This window comes from Phocoena sinus, chromosome 6 (genome assembly GCF_008692025.1).
Source record: "Phocoena sinus isolate mPhoSin1 chromosome 6, mPhoSin1.pri, whole genome shotgun sequence".
Taxonomy (NCBI): Eukaryota; Metazoa; Chordata; class Mammalia; order Artiodactyla; family Phocoenidae; genus Phocoena; species Phocoena sinus.
In genome coordinates, this window is record NC_045768.1 from 51,702,825 (window position 1) to 51,723,365 (window position 20,541).

The window sequence follows — 20,541 nt, forward strand, 5'->3', positions numbered from 1 at the left end:
TTGGCCAACCCAATAGTTATTAGTGCTAGTGTCACATTGTTTCAAATGTGCTTCAGTATAATTTTTCAGTATATCTCTTCAACGCCTCTGCTCGAATAATTGATACTCTTCATGATAAATTTACGTTTAGTATCACTTTAATCAGTTAATTACTTCACTATTATTACTTTGAGAAGCCAATCTCATGAGAAGTGCAGGGTGGAGCGTGTGTGTGGTGGCAGATGGATTTATTTTACTCTCTTCTGAACACACTTACCACTGCCTTGTGTTTAATTATTTCTGGAAATCCAGATTCCCTGGAAAGCCTGCAAGAGAACAGAATTAGGAGCCTGCCTAGGTTTGAATTCCAGATGGGCTCCTTCCCAGCTATGTAAACATGGGCAGACTCTTAAATCTCTAGCCTTCGAAGTCCTCATCTGTAAAATGAGGGTAATAAAAGAGTGTACTTTACAGAGTTCTGGTGAGGATTAAATGAGATACTGTCTAGAGTGACCTAGCACAACTTCTCGGCACATCATGCTGAACAGTTTTTAATTCAAGGGTATAAACTTTACAGTAATAAGGTTGAGTATGCAAACAGTGCAATCTCTTCGTTTCGAGTTGAAGTCATTTCAGTCCCTGCCCCTGAACTCTGTGCCGTGTTGTGATAAGGAGTGGAAAGTCTGCTTTCTCCTTCGGGGTTGGTCTTATGTAAGTCTGCAGTATATTGTGTTTTGTTCTGTGCGTGGATAATGCCTGTTGTTACCTCTGGCAGAGGTCAACAATGTCTTTTTGCAAACTGTCCCCACCTGGCTTCTGCATAGCCTGATCTGCAGTTCTCTGAGCCCCTGGTGGTCCCAGCTGCTTCATCTTGAGAGGCCCCTCTAAGGACGGTGGTCCTCTCCTTAGCTGACTTCCAGGTCCCCAGTCAGAACCCAGGGAAAGAAACTTCCTTGTCCTCAGTCACACTTTGTGGGAGCCTTGGGGAACCAGGGGAGTGTCTGTGCTCTCTCCTACTGAAGAACGTCCTGCTGCCTTCTCTTCTGCCCCTTTTGGTCCTGCTGGCATAGGGCATTATGTAAGTCAGCCACTTCAGGAATCTCAGACAAGGAGGGCGTGTTTGCTCACTTCTCAGCTTCGTCCTCACTCTTTCACGTGTCAGTCAGGTCTCCACCACCACCAGGGACACAAAGGTGGGAGGAGACGGGGCAAGCCACACTTACCTTCTCTAATCTTCTTGCCTCTTCCATGGCACTTTTTTCCTCTTCTCTAACCTGGAGCCTTACATCTAGCCTGGTGTATGGTTTCAGGGTGATGAAAAACCGGTTTGGTCAGCATTTCCTTTAGATCTGTCCTTGTTTCAGAGCGAGGCAGTACAAGTCAAGAATCTGGGGTGTTTGTTGGAGTGATGACTCCAAAGAGTCTGCCAAAAATGAACACCACAGAGCTGCTGTTATTATTATTATTATTACTACTACCACTACTACACACGTCAACTTGATCTAAGTGATTCTTTTACTCCGTTAAGGCAGTGGTTTCCTAAGTCTAAGTGGACTTCACAAGCTAGAAAAAAATATTTGTTGAATTGCCAACTTGCACCTGAGGAAAATTATTTTTTAAATTACCACCTACTTCTATCATTTCTTTTATACCCCCACTATGGAAGGATATGATTGAAGAGACAAAATAAAAAAAGGCAATCCTTTCCAAGCAAGTACAGTCAGCCTTATGAAAACTCAGCCAGTTGCCCTTAGTTTGCTCATTTAACTGCAGTCAGTGAAAATTCTTCCCAACCAGCACCAGGCAGTGCAGCAGCGTTTGGAAATCACTGCCTTGGAGTGTCCCAGACACCCAGCCTGGTTCACTGTGGGCTGTGATTACGAATGAAGTGCCTTCAAGAATCAATGTATAGGATAACTCAGGCCAAAGAAAGCACTGTACCTAAATACTCAGACAGAAGGACTGTCGAGTTTGCCTGAATCTCTAGAAAATTGCCTCCGATTCGCCGCTTCGCTGTATTTGGGTAAACGTGGCCTCAGAGAGCTTTTGCGTGAGAAATTATAAAAATGCAGCAAAGCCTAGTGATCTCATTTTGGATCTTCTCAGGAATCCTCATCAAGATGCAATTAGGGCTTCCCCGGTGGCGCAGTGGTTGGGGGTCCGCCTGCCGATGCAGGGGACACGGGTTCGTGCCCTGGTCCGGGAAGATCCCATATGCTGTGGAGCGGCTGGGCCCGTGAGCCATGGCCGCTGAGCCTGCGCGTCCAGAGCCTGTGCTCCGCAAAGGGAGAGGCCACAGCAGTGAGAGGCCCGCCTACCCCCGCCCCACACACACACAAAAAGATGCAATTAAGCAGAGAAAAATTCTACCTTGGGGTGTGATTTTAATTACTCACTGTGTTCTGACTTGACTTTCCATGCTGTGTTTCTTTTCCTTTGCATATCACCACTTCTGTGTTTGACAGCTTCTCTAAAGACAGCCCCACTTAGTTGTACATGAGGAGCGAAGCACTTACTGGGAGGAGAGGGAGGACAGAGCACACATCTCCTGTCGCCTTAGTGCTTTTACCCTAAACAGTGTGGGAACCTCTTTTTCCTTTCCCTGCCCCCAGCCTCAGTTTTATGACCCAGTGGAGCCAGTGGACATTGAAGGACTTCTGATGACACACCTGAACAGCCTGGATGTGGAGCTTGCCCAAGAGCTGGGAGACTTCTCCGAAGATGACTTGGACGTGGTGTTCACGCCGAAGGAATGTCGAACTTTGCAGCCCTCTTTGCCGGAGGAAGGGTAAATTCCTTTCTTAAAATGTGGATGGGATTATGATGATTATGCCTGTTCTTGGTTAGGGAGAGATGCCCTAATTCTGGACTTCTCTTACAAGTAACATGACTCAGATCTATCAAGATGTGCAGGATGACTACTGTGGCACTGTCACCTACATGTAGATAGATTTTGAACTGGTTTGACCAGAGGCTTTGAAAAGCCATGTGGGGACTAAACCAGTTAAAGCGCTGCAGTGGAACAAAATCGACTGCTTAAGAAGAGGTGAAGAGTGCAGGCTCTGGACCCAGACTGCCCGGGTCAGCTCAGTGACTGTGGGTGAGTCATGTGACCTCAGGAGGCCTCAGTTTTTCCATTTGTAAAAATAATGATCATTGAAATGCCTCCGTTCAGGAGCATTTTAATTCTTTCCATATATGAGACTGGATCAAGTCACAGAAGTAAGTCCGATCCACATTTCTTGAGCATCTACTATGTGCTGAGAACTGGGATAAAAAGATGAATAAGGCAAAGTTCTTTCTTGTGAAGCAAGTCTTGTCAAGCGGAAAAACAATGGGGAAAGCTCTGTAGTGTGAATATGTGAATAGCTGCTTAGGGTTGAGTTTCTACAGTTGGTTAATGGATGTGTTTACAGGTGTCAGCATTAGCCCTCAGTATCAAATGATGGAATTATATTTAGATGAAACTCCTGTTATTTCCATAGTGTAACAAGCAATGTCTCTTTGGAGATTTAGGATGAACTTTTATTTGCATTCATCTTCAAAACCAAAGATTCACATCCTCCTGAGATTTTCAACCTTCTCCTCTTCCCCAAAAAGTCCTGGAAATGAGATCATGAAACACGGCCCCTGCCCTCATTATTCGGGGATATTCCAGTTCTATTTTGGATTTTATTTCATCACAGTTTAAGAAGGTTAGATGACAGTGATAGGGTAGTATTTGACCCTGTGCTCTTTGTTTAGACAGTTCTCATTCATATAGAAGAGCTGACCATATGCTCTGCTCTAACATTTTGAAGATACTCACTCCCCAGAAAACAAGATCATAGTGATTCTTGGGAAACATTTTTCCCTGTTGTCAGTCCATTTATTCAGATGTGACTTTCATATAGGTAACATCTATTATTGTTCCCTTTGGTAGAGAATAATTTAATTTCTTTGTGTAAAATATATGGTTAATTGTCTTCAAATGAGATCAGAATCTTGGAAAATCCTGTTTAAAATACTTAAAATAGGGCTTCCCTGGGAGCGCAGTGGTTGAGAGTCCGCCTGCCGATGCAGGGGACACGGGTTCGTGCCCCGGTCCGGGAAGATCCCACATGCCGCGGAGCGGCTGGGCCCGTGAGTCATGGCCCTGAGCCTCTGTGTCCGGAGCCTGTGCTCCACAATGGGAGAGGCCACGACAGTGAGAGGCCCGCATACCGCAAAAAAAAAAAAAAAAATACTTACAATAAGTTTACAGGTAGGAGGATTTTGATTTTTTTTTTTTGAAATTTGATAGAAAAGGTACTTTTTTTCTTAACATCAGGTTTTTTTTGTTTTTTGCGATACGCGGGCCTCTCACTGTTGTGGCCTCTCCCGTTGCGGAGCATAGGTTCCAGACGCACAGGCTCAGCGACCATGGCTCACGGGCCCAGCCGCTCCGCGGCATGTGGGATCTTCCCGGACCGGGGCACAAACCTGCGTCCCCTGCATCGGCAGGCGGACTCTCAACCACTGCGCCACCAGGGAAGCCCTTAACATCAGTTTTTGAGCATAATATTGCCTCGTCACCAGAATTGGTAACTAACACGTTATGTGTCTGATGGCTTTCAGATACCCTCTACTGTTTCAATCGTTGCCCAAAAGTCTTGTGTATAATTACAGGAAAGTATCATCATCATCAGAGTAAACGACAGGTGACTCCTGTTGAACCCCAGTGCCTATCCGAGAACATGATATTGAGCTGTGATAGTGCAGTGGGTGTAAACCTGCGCTCCCAGGCGAGTGGCCTGGGGTCAGTTCCCTGCTCTTCCACTTGCTGAGTGTCTTTGAGAAAGATCTTTTCATCTCATCCCTCTGCAAAATGAAAATAGTAATAGCGTCTGTTCTATGGAGCTGATTGACATTAACTGAATTCATACATGTAGAGGGATTGCATCAGTGCCTAGTGCAGAATGAATGGCACACAAGTGTGAACTATCACACGTAGGTCTTATTATGTGCCAGACGCTTTTCTAAGCACTTCACACACTGACTGCATCACAGCTCTCCAAGGGAGCCCTGCACGATTACTATCACCACTTACAGTGAGGAAACGGAGCCACAGAAGGGTTGAGTGACTGGCCCAAGGTCTCGTAAGGAATGGGGCCGGGATTTGAGTAGTCAGGGCCCAGGGACCACATGTCTGACTTCTACAGTATTCCATCTGAAACTAACAGCCAGTCCACGAGGTGGGTACTGTTCTTACCCTCTTTCTACAAACCAGAAAATTAAAACTTAGACCTATCTATCTATAGTACCAACACATTTGGGAGAACAGCAAAAAAAACCCAAAACAAACAAACAAACAAAAATAACCTTTGCTACTGTGAGGAAGTAGTGATTTCTAAATTTCCAGACTCCGAAGCACTCTAAGAGTTTCTCTCATGACCCACTCTATGCAGTAGACAAGAGCTGCCCAAATTAATACTCACCAACCAAAGCCAGGGCCTGCCAGCTCCTCAAAGTACAACTCCTCTTCTTCATGGCTTTCAAAGAGGAAAACATGCATGTCCTAACAGGGTTACACGTGAGCAAAAATTATGCCCAGGTTACCCCAGAAGAGACTGGTATTTATACTTATTCTTCTTGTTTCGTATGTGATTACAGCTAGTTCTACCTGTCTTGTGTCGGAATGCCTTCAGGGATAGATAATAATCTAATACGATTCTATGTAATAAAGAAAATCCACAAAGCATAAAATGCCAACGTTTGTCTCATCAAAGTAAAAATGTTACTGCCTCAGGAATACTTCAGACACTTGAGAGGATTGGATAACCATGCCCTTCCCATTCTCAGTTGATACGGATTTGAAATCACCCTGCTGTCCTTGGTTATGATAAAGGATTGCTTTGTTGTGTTTACCTGGTAATAACTTTTTTATGTTGTTTTCCACCTCATTAGGGTTGAACTGGACCCTCACGTCCGGGACTGCGTTCAGACCTATATTCGGGAGTGGCTAATTGTGAATCGGAAGTAAGTTCGTTTTTTTCCCTCTTTACGTATATACTTACTTTATATCGTTACCGTTTTATAACTTTTTTAAAAAAAATTAATAAACTTTTTTTAGAACAGTTTAGGCTTACAAGAAAATTGATTAGAAGGAAGTACTGAGAGTTCTCATATACTACCTCCCACACACATTTCCCTCTATTATTAATGTATTGGGTTTTTTGGTGTGTGTGAGGTTTTTATGTCCTTGAATGACTATGAATATTGATTTTGGGGATTCCAAATAAATTTTAGCAAGTAGGCAAATTTGCAAATGCAAAATCCATGAATAATGAGCATTGAGTGTATCTTGTATCACTCTCGGGCTCAAACACCTTCTAAGGCTCTCTATTTCCTACTATATCAGATATAAACACCACCTGCTTGCCTTTCAAGGGCTTTAATAATCTGGCCCAACTCTTATCTATTAAAACGTATTTCCCTTAACTCCTGGAGCCCCTTCCTTTCTCTGAGCCTGCGTCTCTTCCTCACTGTTGCACCACATGACTGATTCAGTCCTCCCTCCACACCTTTGCTCTTGCTGTCTCCCCTCTGGGCATGCTCTCCCTTCTTTCGTCTGTCTACCCAATCCTACCCGTGGATAAAAGATCATATCAAATTTCTTTTTTCTTCGTGCAGCTTTCTCTGACTAATTTATCCTTCCTTGGATGAGTCTTACTTAAGTGTGGAATATTTGGTACAATTGATGAGCCAGTGTTGATCCATTATTTTTTTTTTTTTTTTTTTGCGGTACGCGGGCCTCTCACTGTTGTGGCCTCTCCCGTTGTGAGGCACAGGCTCCGGACGCACAGGCTCAGCGGCCATGGCTCACGGGCCCAGCTGCTCCGTGGCATGTGGGATCTTTCCGGACCGGCGCATGAACCCGTGTCCCCTGCATCAGCAGGCGGACTCTCAACCACTGCGCCACCAGGAAAGCCCAATCCATTATTATTAACTAAAGTCCATAGTTTACAGTAGGGCTTTTTTGTGTTTACATTCTGTGGTTTTGACAAATGTAAAATGACATTTATCTACCACTGGAGTGTCATACCGAATAGTTTCACTGCCCTAAAAATCCCCTCTGTGCCCTCTGGTCCTCCCTCCCTGGCAACCGCTTATCTTTTTACTGTCTCCATAGTTTTGCCTTCTTTCTCTGTGTGTTTTTGTGGCTTGATAGCTCATTTCTTTCTTCGCTGAATAATATTCCACTGCATGGATTTACTATAGTTTGTTCATTCATTCACCTACTGAAGGAGAAAGTTACATTTTAAACACAAAGAATAGAGCCCTTTTACTTCTATTCTGATGAATTCCTGGGGGGTGGGGGTGGGGATTAATGAATGGAAATTTGGCCTCAGATTCAAAGGGCACATTTAAATTTATGACCAAGAAATAAATTACTTGCTTGCCTTCTAGTCAAAAAGGCCCTTCTCTCCTGGGTTAATTAAATGTTCTATGACATTGTCCTGAGCTTTTTGTCTCCATGCCAATGACCTGGAGAGTACCCTCTAATGAGAAGCATCTACCCACACTGGAATTCGCAACCTGTATGTGTGTACGTGTTGGGGAGCTGTCTGGGGAGAGTCTGCAATCAGGGGCACTCCCCACTAGAGAAACATCAGAGAACCTGTGACAACACACAAGTAGTTTGAAATTCTGATATCCTCACCTCTCCTATACTCCAGTCTGTGGGATAAATGATGAAAGACTTTGGAGGTTGGGTTTTATCCAGCTCCTGGAAGGGTACCATTGAATTTGTGGTGATGTGTTTTGGAGTAATGTCAGTATGCATACTATTTTCAGTAACTGAGAAAGAGAAAGCTTCACTTGTATAAAGTAATTAAGAGAAAGTTAGATGCTAATCCATCATCTGTTCTAACTTGAATAGAAAACCAAGTTTGCTGGGCAGTCAAATAAGATTATACTTTGCTGGTAATAAATAAAAGATTTCAGAACAAGTTGTTCTCATGCTTTTAAATGTTATAATTAGAGGTACTTTCTGGATATGAAGGTTTGAAAGAAATCTGAGAAGGGGCAATAAATAGAAAGGTCCATTTTACTACATTTGGTTTTTATTTTCTATTTGGGACACTGCACTTTTTCATTCTTCATGGCAATTCCCAATGGAATTTTTTTCCTCTATCTTGAACAAACTTAAAGGACTCTTTTTAGAATACTCATTGTAAAAATTTTGGAGATCATAGCGAAACAAAAAGAGAAAACAAAAATCACTCCATTTCACTATAGACACATAACCACCATTAACATTTGATGTGTTGCCTTTGAATCATATTTCTTTGTATATATTTGCATAAAAATTAAGTCCGATTATGATACTATTTGGCAGCATGCTTTTTCAGTCTTCACACTAAGTGGTAACTATCTCCTTGCTATTAAATATTATTCCTCAAGACAATTTTTAATGGTTGTATAATGTATTTATACAAAAATTTATTTAAACAATTTTAATGTTTAGATGATCCCCTGTTTTTCAGTGTTATACCCAGTATAGCCACATTCTTGTGTATAGTTATGGTTTTTTTCCTTTTGGAATAAATTCCTACAAGAGGAGTTTCTGTGTGTTTAAATGTATGCACAAATTTAAGGATTTGGGAATAATATATCAGAAAGATTATTAGCAAGATATGCGTGAATCCTCAAGAATATTGGATGTTATCTTTTAATAAATTTCCAATTTTATTTGTAAAATGGCTGTCTTTTATTTGCATTTTCTTTGTTTCAATTTGGTATCTTTTTTTCCATAAATTTATCGTCCGTTTGTAAGTTTTTCTTGGTGCTCTGCTTATTCATTAAATTTGTGCATCTCTATTACTGTATTTGTCTGGTCTTGTTTATCTTTAGGGCTGCTTTCATTCGGTAAGGATATTATCCCTTTGTATGTCATATAATACAAATTCCTTACCCAGGATACTCTTTGTCTTTTAAATTTGTTTATAGTTTTTTAACATTCAAAATTATTTATTAGTAAAATCTATATTGACAGTTTTCCTTATGATTTATAGTTTTGCTGTCATGCTTAAAATTTAATCCATAAACCTAGTATTATGTACTAGGAATTTAGGATTAAAATGTTAAACTAGACCATTAGCCACTTTGATTATTGCTTCCGTTCCCTCATGTGTCTCCATTTGTTTTTATCTCTTCTGTAGGAACAGTGGTTTTTCGTATATTTATTCTGTGCAAGTTTTGTATCTTTTTATTTTCACAAAACAAAGCAATGTCTGTTTTAACTTTATGTTTGGCAACATACTGAGGATGGGGATTGTCATTGGCCCCGTTATCTGCGCACTTGGGTAACGGACCAGCTTGTTTCCCAGAAATTAGCTAATGGACAGGTAGATGTGTGAAACATCGAAACTCGTTGTCAGTTTCTGGCAAGCTTTGACTAGTGTTCAACTGAGGAAGCACCTTTTCCAACCCCACTGTTTGACCTTTTGGTACTCTAAATCTGATACTCTAACATAAAGGCTATAATTCCTATTGAACAGTCCTCCCAGGATCATTCTGCCCTCACGTGCATCCATAGTATTTTATTTGTGGGGAGAATCCAATACACTCTTCCAGGTGCCCTTCATCTCCTAACCCTACATACATATTCAGCTAGTTGTTTTCTATGAGTTGTTTCTATATGGTTGCAGAGTGATGGTAGAAAGAGAAAGGCAAGGAAGGTAGTGGTTCTGGTGGTAGTTCATTTCAGTAAAACCAGGTGGAACCTGTGAATGGCTTCATAGATAAGCCACTACTATGAAGAAGGAGAATTTAGATTCCTGACTATTATAGACATTGACTGTTCGGGGACTGGCAGGAAGGAAAATACATAGTGCCTTCCTCTGCATTGCCCTTTGGGGAGGCAAAGTATGGTACATCCTTCTCTTTCCAGCTGCATCTGATCCACAGAGATTCTGTCTAGACTTCGGCATTAAGTTATCTGTTTTGGTGAGTTTCCATTTTTTCTGTGTCTTCATAGGCAGGGAAGTTGGAGAAAGTCACAATAGTGTTGCTGACCAGTTGTTAATTAGCAATTAATGAGCTCTCCTTTGAATTTGTTATTTTATGTGCTAAATAATGTAAGCTTGTGTTTTGTTTTGTTTTGTTTTGTTTTGCGGTACGCGGGCCTCTCACTGTTGTGGCCTCTCCCGTTGCGGAGCACAGGCTCCGGACGCGCAGGCTCAGCAGCCATGGCTCACGGGCCTAGCCGCTCCACGGCATGTGGGATCTTCCCGGACCGGGGCACGAACCCGTGTCCCCTGCATCGGCAGGCGGACTCTCAACCACTGCGCCACCAGGCAAGCCCTGAAGTTGGTTTTTGTTCTGTGCGGAAGACACCAGACTCATTGAGGTGGCTAAAGTCAGGGCTGTGCCCTTCTGTGTACTTGGCCAGAGGCAGCCCTGTTGAGGGAAGGAGTGAGGAACAAATATGTGTTTTGCATCAACTGCGGGTCTGGCCTGCCCTAGGCACTGGGGATGCAGCTGTGAACAAGACAGAGGCAGCGCCCTTTACAGAGCTCAGGATCTAGGAGGGCAGAAAGCACTAGATAAGAGTTGGAAGGGGAGCACCCCGCAGCGCTGTAGATGTCTTTAATGAGATGGTTTAACTTGGTTGGGGGCATCAGGGAGGGTGTCCCCAGGGAATAATAATGATAATAAACAGCCTTTATTGTGAAAAATGTGTATATGTATTCTTTTTCATATTCTTTTCCATTATGGTTTATTATAGGATATTGAGTATAGTTAGCTGTGCAATACGGTAGGACCTCGTTGTTTATCTATTTTGTATATAGTAGTTTGTATCTGCTAATCCCAAACTTCTAATTTATCCCTACCCCCTCTTCCCCTTTGGTAACAATAAGTTTGTTTTCTATGTCTGTGAGTCTGTTTCTTCTGTAAATAAGTTCATTTGTATCACATTTTAGATTCCACATGTAGGTGATGTCATATGATATTTGTCTTTCTCTGTCTGACTTCACTTAGTGTGATAATCCTCTGGGTCCATCCATGTTGCTGCAAATGGCATTCTGTTCTTTTTTGTTTGTTTTTTTGGCTGCGTTGGGTCTTCGTTGCTGCGCGTGGGCTTTCTCTAGTTGTGTTGAGCAGGGGCTACTCTTCGTTGCAGTGTGCGGGCTTCTCATTGTGGTGGCTTCTCTTGTTGTGGAGCACGGGCTCTAAGCACACAGGCTTCAGTAGTTGTGGCGTGCGAGCTCAGTAGTTGCGGCTTGTGGGCTCTAGAGCGCAGGCTCAGTAGTTGTGGTACACGGGCTTACTCGCTCTGCGGCATGTGGGATCTTCCCAGGCAAGGGATCAAACCAATGTCCCCTGCATTGGTAGGCGGATTCTTAACCACTCTGCCACCAGGGAATTCCCTTCATTTTTTTTTTTATGGCTGAATAATACTCCAGTGTGTGTGTGTGTGTGTGTGTGTGTGTGTGTGTATACCACATCTTCTTTATCCATTCATCTGTAGACGGAAGTTTAGGTTACTTCCATGTCTTGTCTATTGTAAATAGTGCTGTAATGAACATACGGGTGCATGTATCTTTTCGAATTATGGTTTTGTCCAGATATATGCCCAGGAATGGGATTGCTGGATTGTATGGTAGTTCTATTTTTAGTTTTTTAAGGAAACTCCATACTGTTTTTCATAGTGGCTGCACCAATTTATATTTCTACCAACAGTATAGGAGGGTTTGGGGGGACCTTTTCGAACAATTCCTCAGAAGAAATAACTATTTAAAATATTTACGAAAGTGATTTTGGTTCCAGTTGCTCTAAGTGTGCAAATCATAGTGGTAAAAAAAAAAAGTAGATCCACATGTGACCAAACTTCATTTTATCTTATAATATTTATTTTCTACTTTCTAACAGAGATCTTTGAGAGAGAGCCTCACATGGGCATTCATAAACTTGCTAGCTTCTTCAAAGTTATTCTCACCAGTATTCATTAAGCAACATGTATGTGTATGCCAAATGGGTAAGCTTTTCTAGTGTATAAAATCCTTAGGGGGCTTTCCCTAAGGATTCAAATAAAAAGCTTCATGTGATCTAATGTCCTGGCAAAAAAACCACCCAACTCAAAGTAATGGAAAATATAGGCAAACATTAAGTTGCTTCCTAAGATTACACTACCCTAAATGACAACACACTGAATTAGCGAGTGTTTTTCCTGAGAAATCCAATTTTAAGGGGAAAAGTTCCCAAAGGAATTAACTAACGTTAATTTGTTCTAAGATGGAAAGAAAACAGTGAATTAAAACTCAAAATTCACACTTGCCCTTTGCCTTTCTTAGGATGTGTACACTCCAGAGGATGTTGACGTAACAGGTTCAGTGTCACATACTTCTTCATAAGGAAACCGGTGTGGGCCACAGGAATAAAAATCCAGAAACAACCTAGCTTAAGACCTTATGTGTGGTAGCCTTGGAGACCAGAACTATTTCTGGTCTTTAGCTTTCTTCCTTGTGTCATAAAATGCACTTATTTCCAAGAGTGTTTACTTACAAGTGAATCCCCCCCCCCCCGCCAATTACAGCCACGTGCCTGCTTCCATTTTCCTCAAGTCACTTCTCTCTACGCCTCTTTCTCCATCGGGTATGGCATGGACATGAGCTGAATTCTAGGACATTTCCCCCAGCTTTAAGATTTTAAGATAAAGAGTTCATACACCATATCTGAAAAATTTTGTATCAGATTTTCTCCTCAAAAGAAACTTAAATCTGGGAGAAATGAAACTTATTTGGTTATTGTTCTTTTGCTATTTTATGCAAGCAGATGCTTTCTTTTTTGTCCTCCGTTTTGTTAGAATGTTTTCTGAAGTCATTTACCCGGACTGCCCAAAGACACTAACAAATGGGCATTTAAAAAAAAACTGAGTTACAGAATACTGTTAAAAGTTCATTTCACAACATGTATACTCTAACCATATATCTGTGTCACCCTCAGGATTTGGGGGATGGAAAGCATTAAGACTAAATGTATTCCATGGCTGTGGATTTGAAACCAGAGCAAACTGTGTTCCCCTTCCTCATTCTAGATTTAGCATCTACTTCCCCATTTTGAAATCTCAGAAAGTTGCAAAGCTACCTTGTGACAGCAAGGGTAAAGCTGGCTGGAGAGGAGAGGCCAAGGGTTGGCAAGCATGTAAAGATGACTCATTTCAGAAGTGCCAGCCACAGAAGTCAGAAACCACCATGGGGTAGGTAGTGAGACTGCTGGCTGAGTGCCATCAGCTACCAGAGTCCCAGCCTCCTTACCCAACCCGGGATCTAAGCCAAATAAAGCCATGCTCCTGTGGAGCCTATTTGCAGACAAGAGAGAGATGGGCAAGTAGCCAAATGGTAGAAAGACTATTTCTCATGAAATAAACACAACCTATTGCTTCTCCAGAGAACTGTGTTCCTTTTCTTCAAACACTACCGTTGCCCATTTGGGGACAGTCCAAAGACCAAACATATCTTGAGAGCGTTCTCTTTAGAGGCAGTGTCATGGAGTAGATAGAGTCTAGACTTGGGTCCCGATGCTGGCTTCTTATGTAATGTCTATGAGACCCTGGGCAAGTGACTTCATCTCTCTGAACCAGCATTTCCTCAAGTGTGAAATGGGGGGAAATGTTGCTCATTTTGAAGGCTTATTGTGAAGACTGGAAAATAATACATGTTCCTCTTCTTCTTTTTCCTCTTCCCCTTCCTATACGCTTTTCTCTTTCTTTCCTCTCCCTTCTTGTACAATTTGGTGTGGAAGCCATCAGAACAAGCTAGCCATCCATGACTCAGGGTGGGGAGTAGCTGAAGAGGGCCAGAATGAGGAGTGGAAGGCCAAACACGCTGAGGAGGACACACGTTTAGAAGGGCCGCCTGGCATGGAGAAGCAGAACCTATGTGGTGTGAGGGGGGTATCTGAGCCTGGGGCAGCCTGGCATGTGATAACAGAGCAGACATTCTGAGTAGAATGAGGGGGTGTTACATGGGGAGAAGCCTACCACGAGGTGTCAGAGCCCAGGCAAGGGACAAGGATGTCCTTGTGGGAGGGTGGCCTGGCACTAACTGTCAGTGCAGACTGAAGAAGATGTCGAGCCAGAGGGCAAGCCTAGTGCAGGGTGTCAGAGTCAGAATATAAGGAGGGCAACATGTGTGGGCATGGAGGGGTGCTGTTAGCAAGGGTTACATTGAGGGGATTAATCAAGTAAGCAAGTATATTAAGGACAGTAGGTTTTAGATTTTTCACTATCTGAGAAGGAAGTTAATATGGAAAGGAAGAAAACTAGAATGGATACTGTGATGTCAGATTGGGATTGCAAGGATCAACATGAACTCCTGGCTTTCAAAACACACACACACACAAACACACACACACGCACACACACACTCCCTACCTAACTCTGTTCACTGAGAAGACATAGGAGGAGCAACACCTTAATAGCAATGAGCACACCCAACACCTACATCTTGGCTTCTAAGAACCATTTTCCACTAAAAAGAATCAGAGCTTCTTGGAGAAATGACTGATTCCAGGGTTGAGGAAAGGAAAGTATAAGATCAGCCTGAATATCTTGTGGCAGAAAGCAGGATGTGATCAGTGACTGCTGGGGACATGTAAAAAGTTGTAAGAGCCAGCTGAAGGGATTCACACTGGTCAAATTGAGGATAATTATAGCACCAAAATAAATAATAGAGATGGATTAAGATATGTTGAATAAAATAGGAAACTGTGAATCCATATTGATACAAATCAAACTGAAAGCTTGATGAGGAATGGGGCATTTACAACAATCAAACCCAAATGGAGGGACTTTCTAAATAATAACTGGCCTATAATCTTAAGGTCATGAAAGTCAAGGAAACACTGAGGAACTGTTCCAGAGTGAATAAGAGTAAAGAAATGTGACATATAAATGCAATGCATGACTTTGGACTAGATCCTTTTGCTCTAAAAGGCATTTGGGGGACATTTGGTGAAAGCTGAAAGGGGTCAGAGGATTAGATGGTAATAATGTATCAGTGTTAATTTCCAGAATGTGACGGTTGAATACTAATTACCATGGAGAATGTCCTTGTTTGTAGAAGTTACACACTGAAGTATTCAGGGATAATGGAGAATTAGGTCAGCAACTTACTCTCAAATAGTTTGAGAGGGGGAAAGATCTTTGTACTATATTTGCAAGTTTTCTGTAAATTTGAGTTTGTTTCAAAATAAAAGGAAAATAATATATGTTAGGTGCCTGGCATTGTAATAAAGACTGTTAGTGGGTCCCCTTTACTGTCCCATGTGTTTATCTTGCAGCTGCCGTGAGTGTAGGAGCTATTGTGCCCAGAGACATTTGAGCAATTCGCTCTACCTCCCAGCCCCTTAACCTCCCACTTCGGATTGGTGGTGGTGACCAGTGCCTGACCGGCACAATAGCACTGGTGCAATGGGTACCATAGTCCCACCTCTTGTCTCAGAGTGGGACAGTGGGACAACTTTGCAATGTGATCCTTCCAGAGCACCCTGCGTATCAGGCCAAGAATTTATCTGAGCTCTCATCCTTAGTTGACTCCTTCTGCTTCCCTATCTCTCTTACAGGCTTTTCTTCAAGAACACACAATCAAAAACCACATGCACCTGAGTCCCTGCCTCAGGCTCAGCTTCTAGGGAATCTCAACTAAGACAATCAGGTAGACAATCACTAAGACAATTACCAGTCCAAGAAATGATAGCTATATTATCATCAATGATAATACCATTAGATGCAATACCAGTACATGTATTATAGATCTAGATACCCTTATTTTGTGGATATGTTGAATTTAAAATCTCCTAACATCCCTGTTTCTGCTAAACTATATAATAATTTCTATATGAGAAATTTACTTTCTACCAAAACCAAAAGTAGAACTCTGAAAAGTGCTCACTTTAGGATTTTCCACTAGTAGAATTCTCCCCCCAAACAATAAACACGTGAATGATGCTGTGGTCCCGGTTAAACTTGCTGCATTTCACCCCTTCCAGGAAGTCTTGGTGGATATCCTTTCCCAGATGTGCTGCTAAAACTATGGTTTAGATTGGATTTGGGGATTCCAGTTTTCTAATATCTTAGTAGCAATGGTTCTCAATGAGGGTAATTAATGTTTCTGTTTTTAATTGTCTCAATGGCTGGCGTGGGCTACTGCATTTCACACCCTGCAATGCATGGGGCATCACATACAATGAAGGATCATCCCCAATTCAACATCCAACACAACTATCAAATGTCCTGCTGGACATTCAGGGTGGTGAAACACCAGTCTGTAAATATCTGAGCCAAGCCTCTATGCCATCTTACAAATATTTTTGCACTGAATTTTTCAGGAAAACAACTATCATGTAAATATAGGGGAAGTTAAACTTTGTGCTGATTAGAGCTCTACAAGAGTTTTCCCCCATTTTGGAAAATCACATTTCTGACAGCAGTGCTGCTTTGTGGTGTTTGAGTCACCCATACAACACATCTGTTGCAGTCTGCTTTTGTAGGTGTTATATTTACAACGATTCTTCCTACAGGTGCAAACAGCTATTTCATTATGTCCTCTGGTGTAGTTGTGTCCAAGCATTTGCATATTTACATACATGCTATTTTAGGTATTATGTTTCTTTTATTTCTCATTTCTGTAACAGCTGGGACATTTTATTGACTTCTAAAAATGAGTAAGTTGATGGGTTTTAAAGGTGGCATTATAAAACATTTGTTACAGAGAAAGACAGTGTTGGATCTGACAGATTTGAGAATACTTGTGTGAGAGGAAAACGATATAGATATTTGCTTGTTAGAGTTGCATTCGTTATCCCATTCAACAAATGTTTAGAAAATATCTCCTGAGAATAAGGCACCAAAGAAGATGCAAAGAGGAATACACAGGAAACCTATCGCTAAAGGAGGCCCTGTCCTCAGCGAAGTCATAGTCTAGTGAGAGAGAGCACATATTTAGCAGAGGAGATAACAATTTAGACAAGTAATTAGACTGTAACATAGAATATTATAAAAGCTTCTAAGAGAAATACAAACAACATGCTTTGAAAATTCAGAGAAGGGAGCAGTTACTTCTGGCCAGGTTAGGGAAGGCTTGGTGCAAGTGCTGGCCTTTGAATTGGGCTTTCGTGGGAGTGGATTTATGGAGATGGGGAGTCTGCGTGTAAGAAGTCAAGAGTGGCACAGTGATTTCCACAGCTGGATTGCTCTTTGTCACTGCATAGGCTGATGAGCCTGGCTTGCCTTCCATACTTTCAGAAAGCAGATAGCTAAGCACCTTGACAGCCAGAGCAACAAATGCATGTCATAATAAGCAGTTATTGATCAGGGAGACATTTTTATGGTGTTTTGGGAGTAACTGAATTATATGCACTGATGTGTTTGAATTTTAATTGTTTACCAGTTCACTGGGAGTAAAATATGGAGTAATAAAACAGATGATACCCCATTCCTTGATATCCCAGCTCTCCTTGAGCATGACCTTCCTTCAGAATTACCTTAATCACCCAGGATGAAAGACAAAGTCTAAGGGCTTTTATGTGCTGCTCAAAACACCCGTGAAATGTTTCACTGTCACTATGGGTAATACACCAAGAATAAATAGCATGTCAACAAGTTTAATTACTTCAGAGTTTTACTCTCCACCAAGACACCAAACACATTCTTAAGTTATTCTCTCTTTAGTTCATTAAAGAAAATTACAGAGAAAATAATGCTTATAGTATTTACCATCACCCAAAGGATGCCAGTAAACAGCAATACATACAAAATTGTCAAAAGTATATGGAAATAAGATGAGATAAACAAGCAACCGTGGCACCGTTCTATTCATTAGATTAACGGTCATTTGCAAAAGGCATGAAGGAGAAAGTGCTATGATTTTTAGAGCAAGGACACAAAACTTTGTGCTATAGACATGAAAAAGATAAAGTGAAATTAATTCAAGGCATCTTCCAGTCTAAGTAACAGAGGCAAACAGTTCAAGTTGGAAAATACATTTCTCCCAAAAGGAGAACAGTACTTTGTTCTTCTGTGTAGTTTTAATCTTTCCCTACTAAGTTAAAATCTAAAACTTTCCTCTGTCCTGCATGAGCGGCACTATTTGTCTGATTTAAAAGTCTCAATTATAGGATCTGAGTGGCAGATGTCCTATAGAATTATGAGAGTGGGAGGGAACACAAGTGGCCATTACTCTACTCCTCTGCCCCCTAAGTGGGATTCAAAGCCATTATCACACATACCAAGGACATAAAAGACTATTCCTAGGTATTACAGAGAAATGTAATATCAGCAAGGAGATAATTGAGGAATAAAAGAGCTAACTAAATCAGTGTTTGACTGTATGGTTATGGATGACAAAGACATGCCCATAGACCAAGGGGGGAAAGCAGAGGTGCGGGGGGGCTGGTGGTGGTGGTGGGATGAATTTGGAGATTGGGATTGACATATATACACTAATATGTATAAAATAGATAACTAATAAGAACCTGCTGTATATATATAAAAAAAAGACATCCATAGAAAGCAAAGCGGCTTCATTAAGCATGGTCCTCCAGAGGAAAGTAGTTTTTTTTTCCCCTGTGATGCATTAAAATATATGAGATAGAGTTTGGGGTTCATTCCTCTGACATACTAAGATAAGTGCATTTTCTGAAGTCCTCAGAAAATCTTATTTCACTTGAAAGGAATATTTTGCATAGGATGAATTGGAACTAGAATAGCCCTAAGGTATAATTCTTATGATTTTTCAAATCTTATCCTTATTCCATGAATACATACATTTTAGTGCCTATGATGTGAAATCTATCCTGGACCATTGCATTAAAAGAAATCTTCAACAATACTGAGTTGTACCTTTTTTTATTTTTCCTTTGCTTGTAGTATCTTATTCATTGGTCTAATTTGGATTACTTGTCCACTGACAGGGACAATTGGCATATAATTGAGCCATATTCTCTAATACTATTTAATAAACATCATTAAGTAGTGGCAGATATTTACTGAATTATGGCCATAAGGCAAGAAATCTTCTAAGTATTTTACATATGAGAATTTATTTATTGCATGCAGTAGAACTGATGACCTAGGTATTATTCTAATTCTTATTATCTTGATAAGGAAATTGAGGCACAAAGAAGTAGACTAATTTGCCTTAAGTCACACAGCTTGTAAGCTGTGGAGCCAGGACTTAAATCCATTCACTCCTGCTTCAGTGAGACCACCATCCTATAATAAACCGCAGCGAAGTATCAGCCCTTATGTTGAATGACTATTAAATGTACATACTACCCTAATTAATGCCAGGCATAATCCGAAACTGTCCATTGATTTGGAGGTAATTGTAATTCATTCTTTTTAGACTAAAGTTCTGTGAGTTTTGACAAATGCATACAGTTGTGTAACCACTATTACAATCAAGATACAGAACGGTTCCACGCCCCACCCACCCCCCAAATTCCCCCAGGCCTCTTGGTGGTCAACCCCTTTCTCTACCCCCAGACCCTGGCAAGCCACTGATCTCTTTTCTGTCTCTATAGCTTTTCCTTTTCCAGAACGTCATATAAATGGAATCATGCAGTTATCTTTTTATTTTTTTCCTGGCCTCTTTTACTTAGTATTGAATACTTGCTCTGTGCCACTGTGTATAACCCAACACTTCGCCCCTCCCAAAGAGTTATAAACAGTATTTGGATCATTGCTAGTAGCTCTCCTACATTTCCTGCTTTACCTGTCTTCCATCTGATCTGCCTAATAAATCCTAACCTCATTTCACGTCCCTTTACCAGCTTGCTCAGTGGTTTCCTAATAGTGTGGGAAATCAAACAAAACAGGTGCATGTTTGTGTGGTTGAGTCTGCAGCATGTTTTCCAGGAGGCCTTTGAGTCATAACAATGGGGAATACACATGTTGGTTTCTATAGTTATTATTTGACAGCGTATATCTGTTGCCTTTTTTGTGATGGTCTCACTTCTTTCTCCAGTGACAGTGCTAGACATCATATTAAACCCTTTCCATAGCAACACATTTCTTAAAATTGAAGTATAGCTGGTTTACAATAGTGTGTTAGCTTCAAGTGCATAGCAAAGTGATTCAGTTATATATGTATATGTGTATATATATATATATATATATATATATATATATATGTTTTCAGAATATTTTCCATTATAGGTTATTATAAGATATTAAGTATAGTTCCCTGTGCTATACAGTAAATCCTTGTTGCTTATCTATTTTATTTTATTTTTTTGAATTTTTGATTTATTTTTTATACAGCAGGTTCTTATTAATTATCTGTTTTATACACATTAGTGTATATACGTCAATCCCAATGACTATACTACCCAAAGCAATCTGCAGATTCAATGCAATCCCTATCAAATTACCAGTGCAATTTTTACAGAGCTAGAACAAAAAATCTTAAAATTTGTATGGAGACACAAAAGACCCCGAATAGCTAAAGCAGTCTTGAGGGGAAAAAATGGAGCTGGAGGAATCAGACTCCCTGACTTCAGACTATACCACAAAGCTACAGTAATCAAGACAATATG

General features: G+C 41.0%; 1 protein-coding gene across 4 annotated transcripts in view; it reads left to right on the forward strand.

Annotated features, from left to right (window-relative positions):
• The window catches only part of DOCK8 (dedicator of cytokinesis 8), a 227,101-nt gene that overhangs the window by 67,309 nt on the left and 139,251 nt on the right, over positions 1-20,541 (forward strand). For all 4 annotated transcript variants that reach the window (XM_032636094.1, XM_032636092.1, XM_032636096.1 and 1 more), the window contains 2 exons: positions 2,592-2,767; positions 5,905-5,976. In XM_032636094.1, coding sequence (XP_032491985.1) covers positions 2,640-2,767; positions 5,905-5,976 — 200 coding nt within the window. In that variant the 5' untranslated portion in view covers positions 2,592-2,639. The remainder of the gene's footprint in view (positions 1-2,591; positions 2,768-5,904; positions 5,977-20,541) is intronic.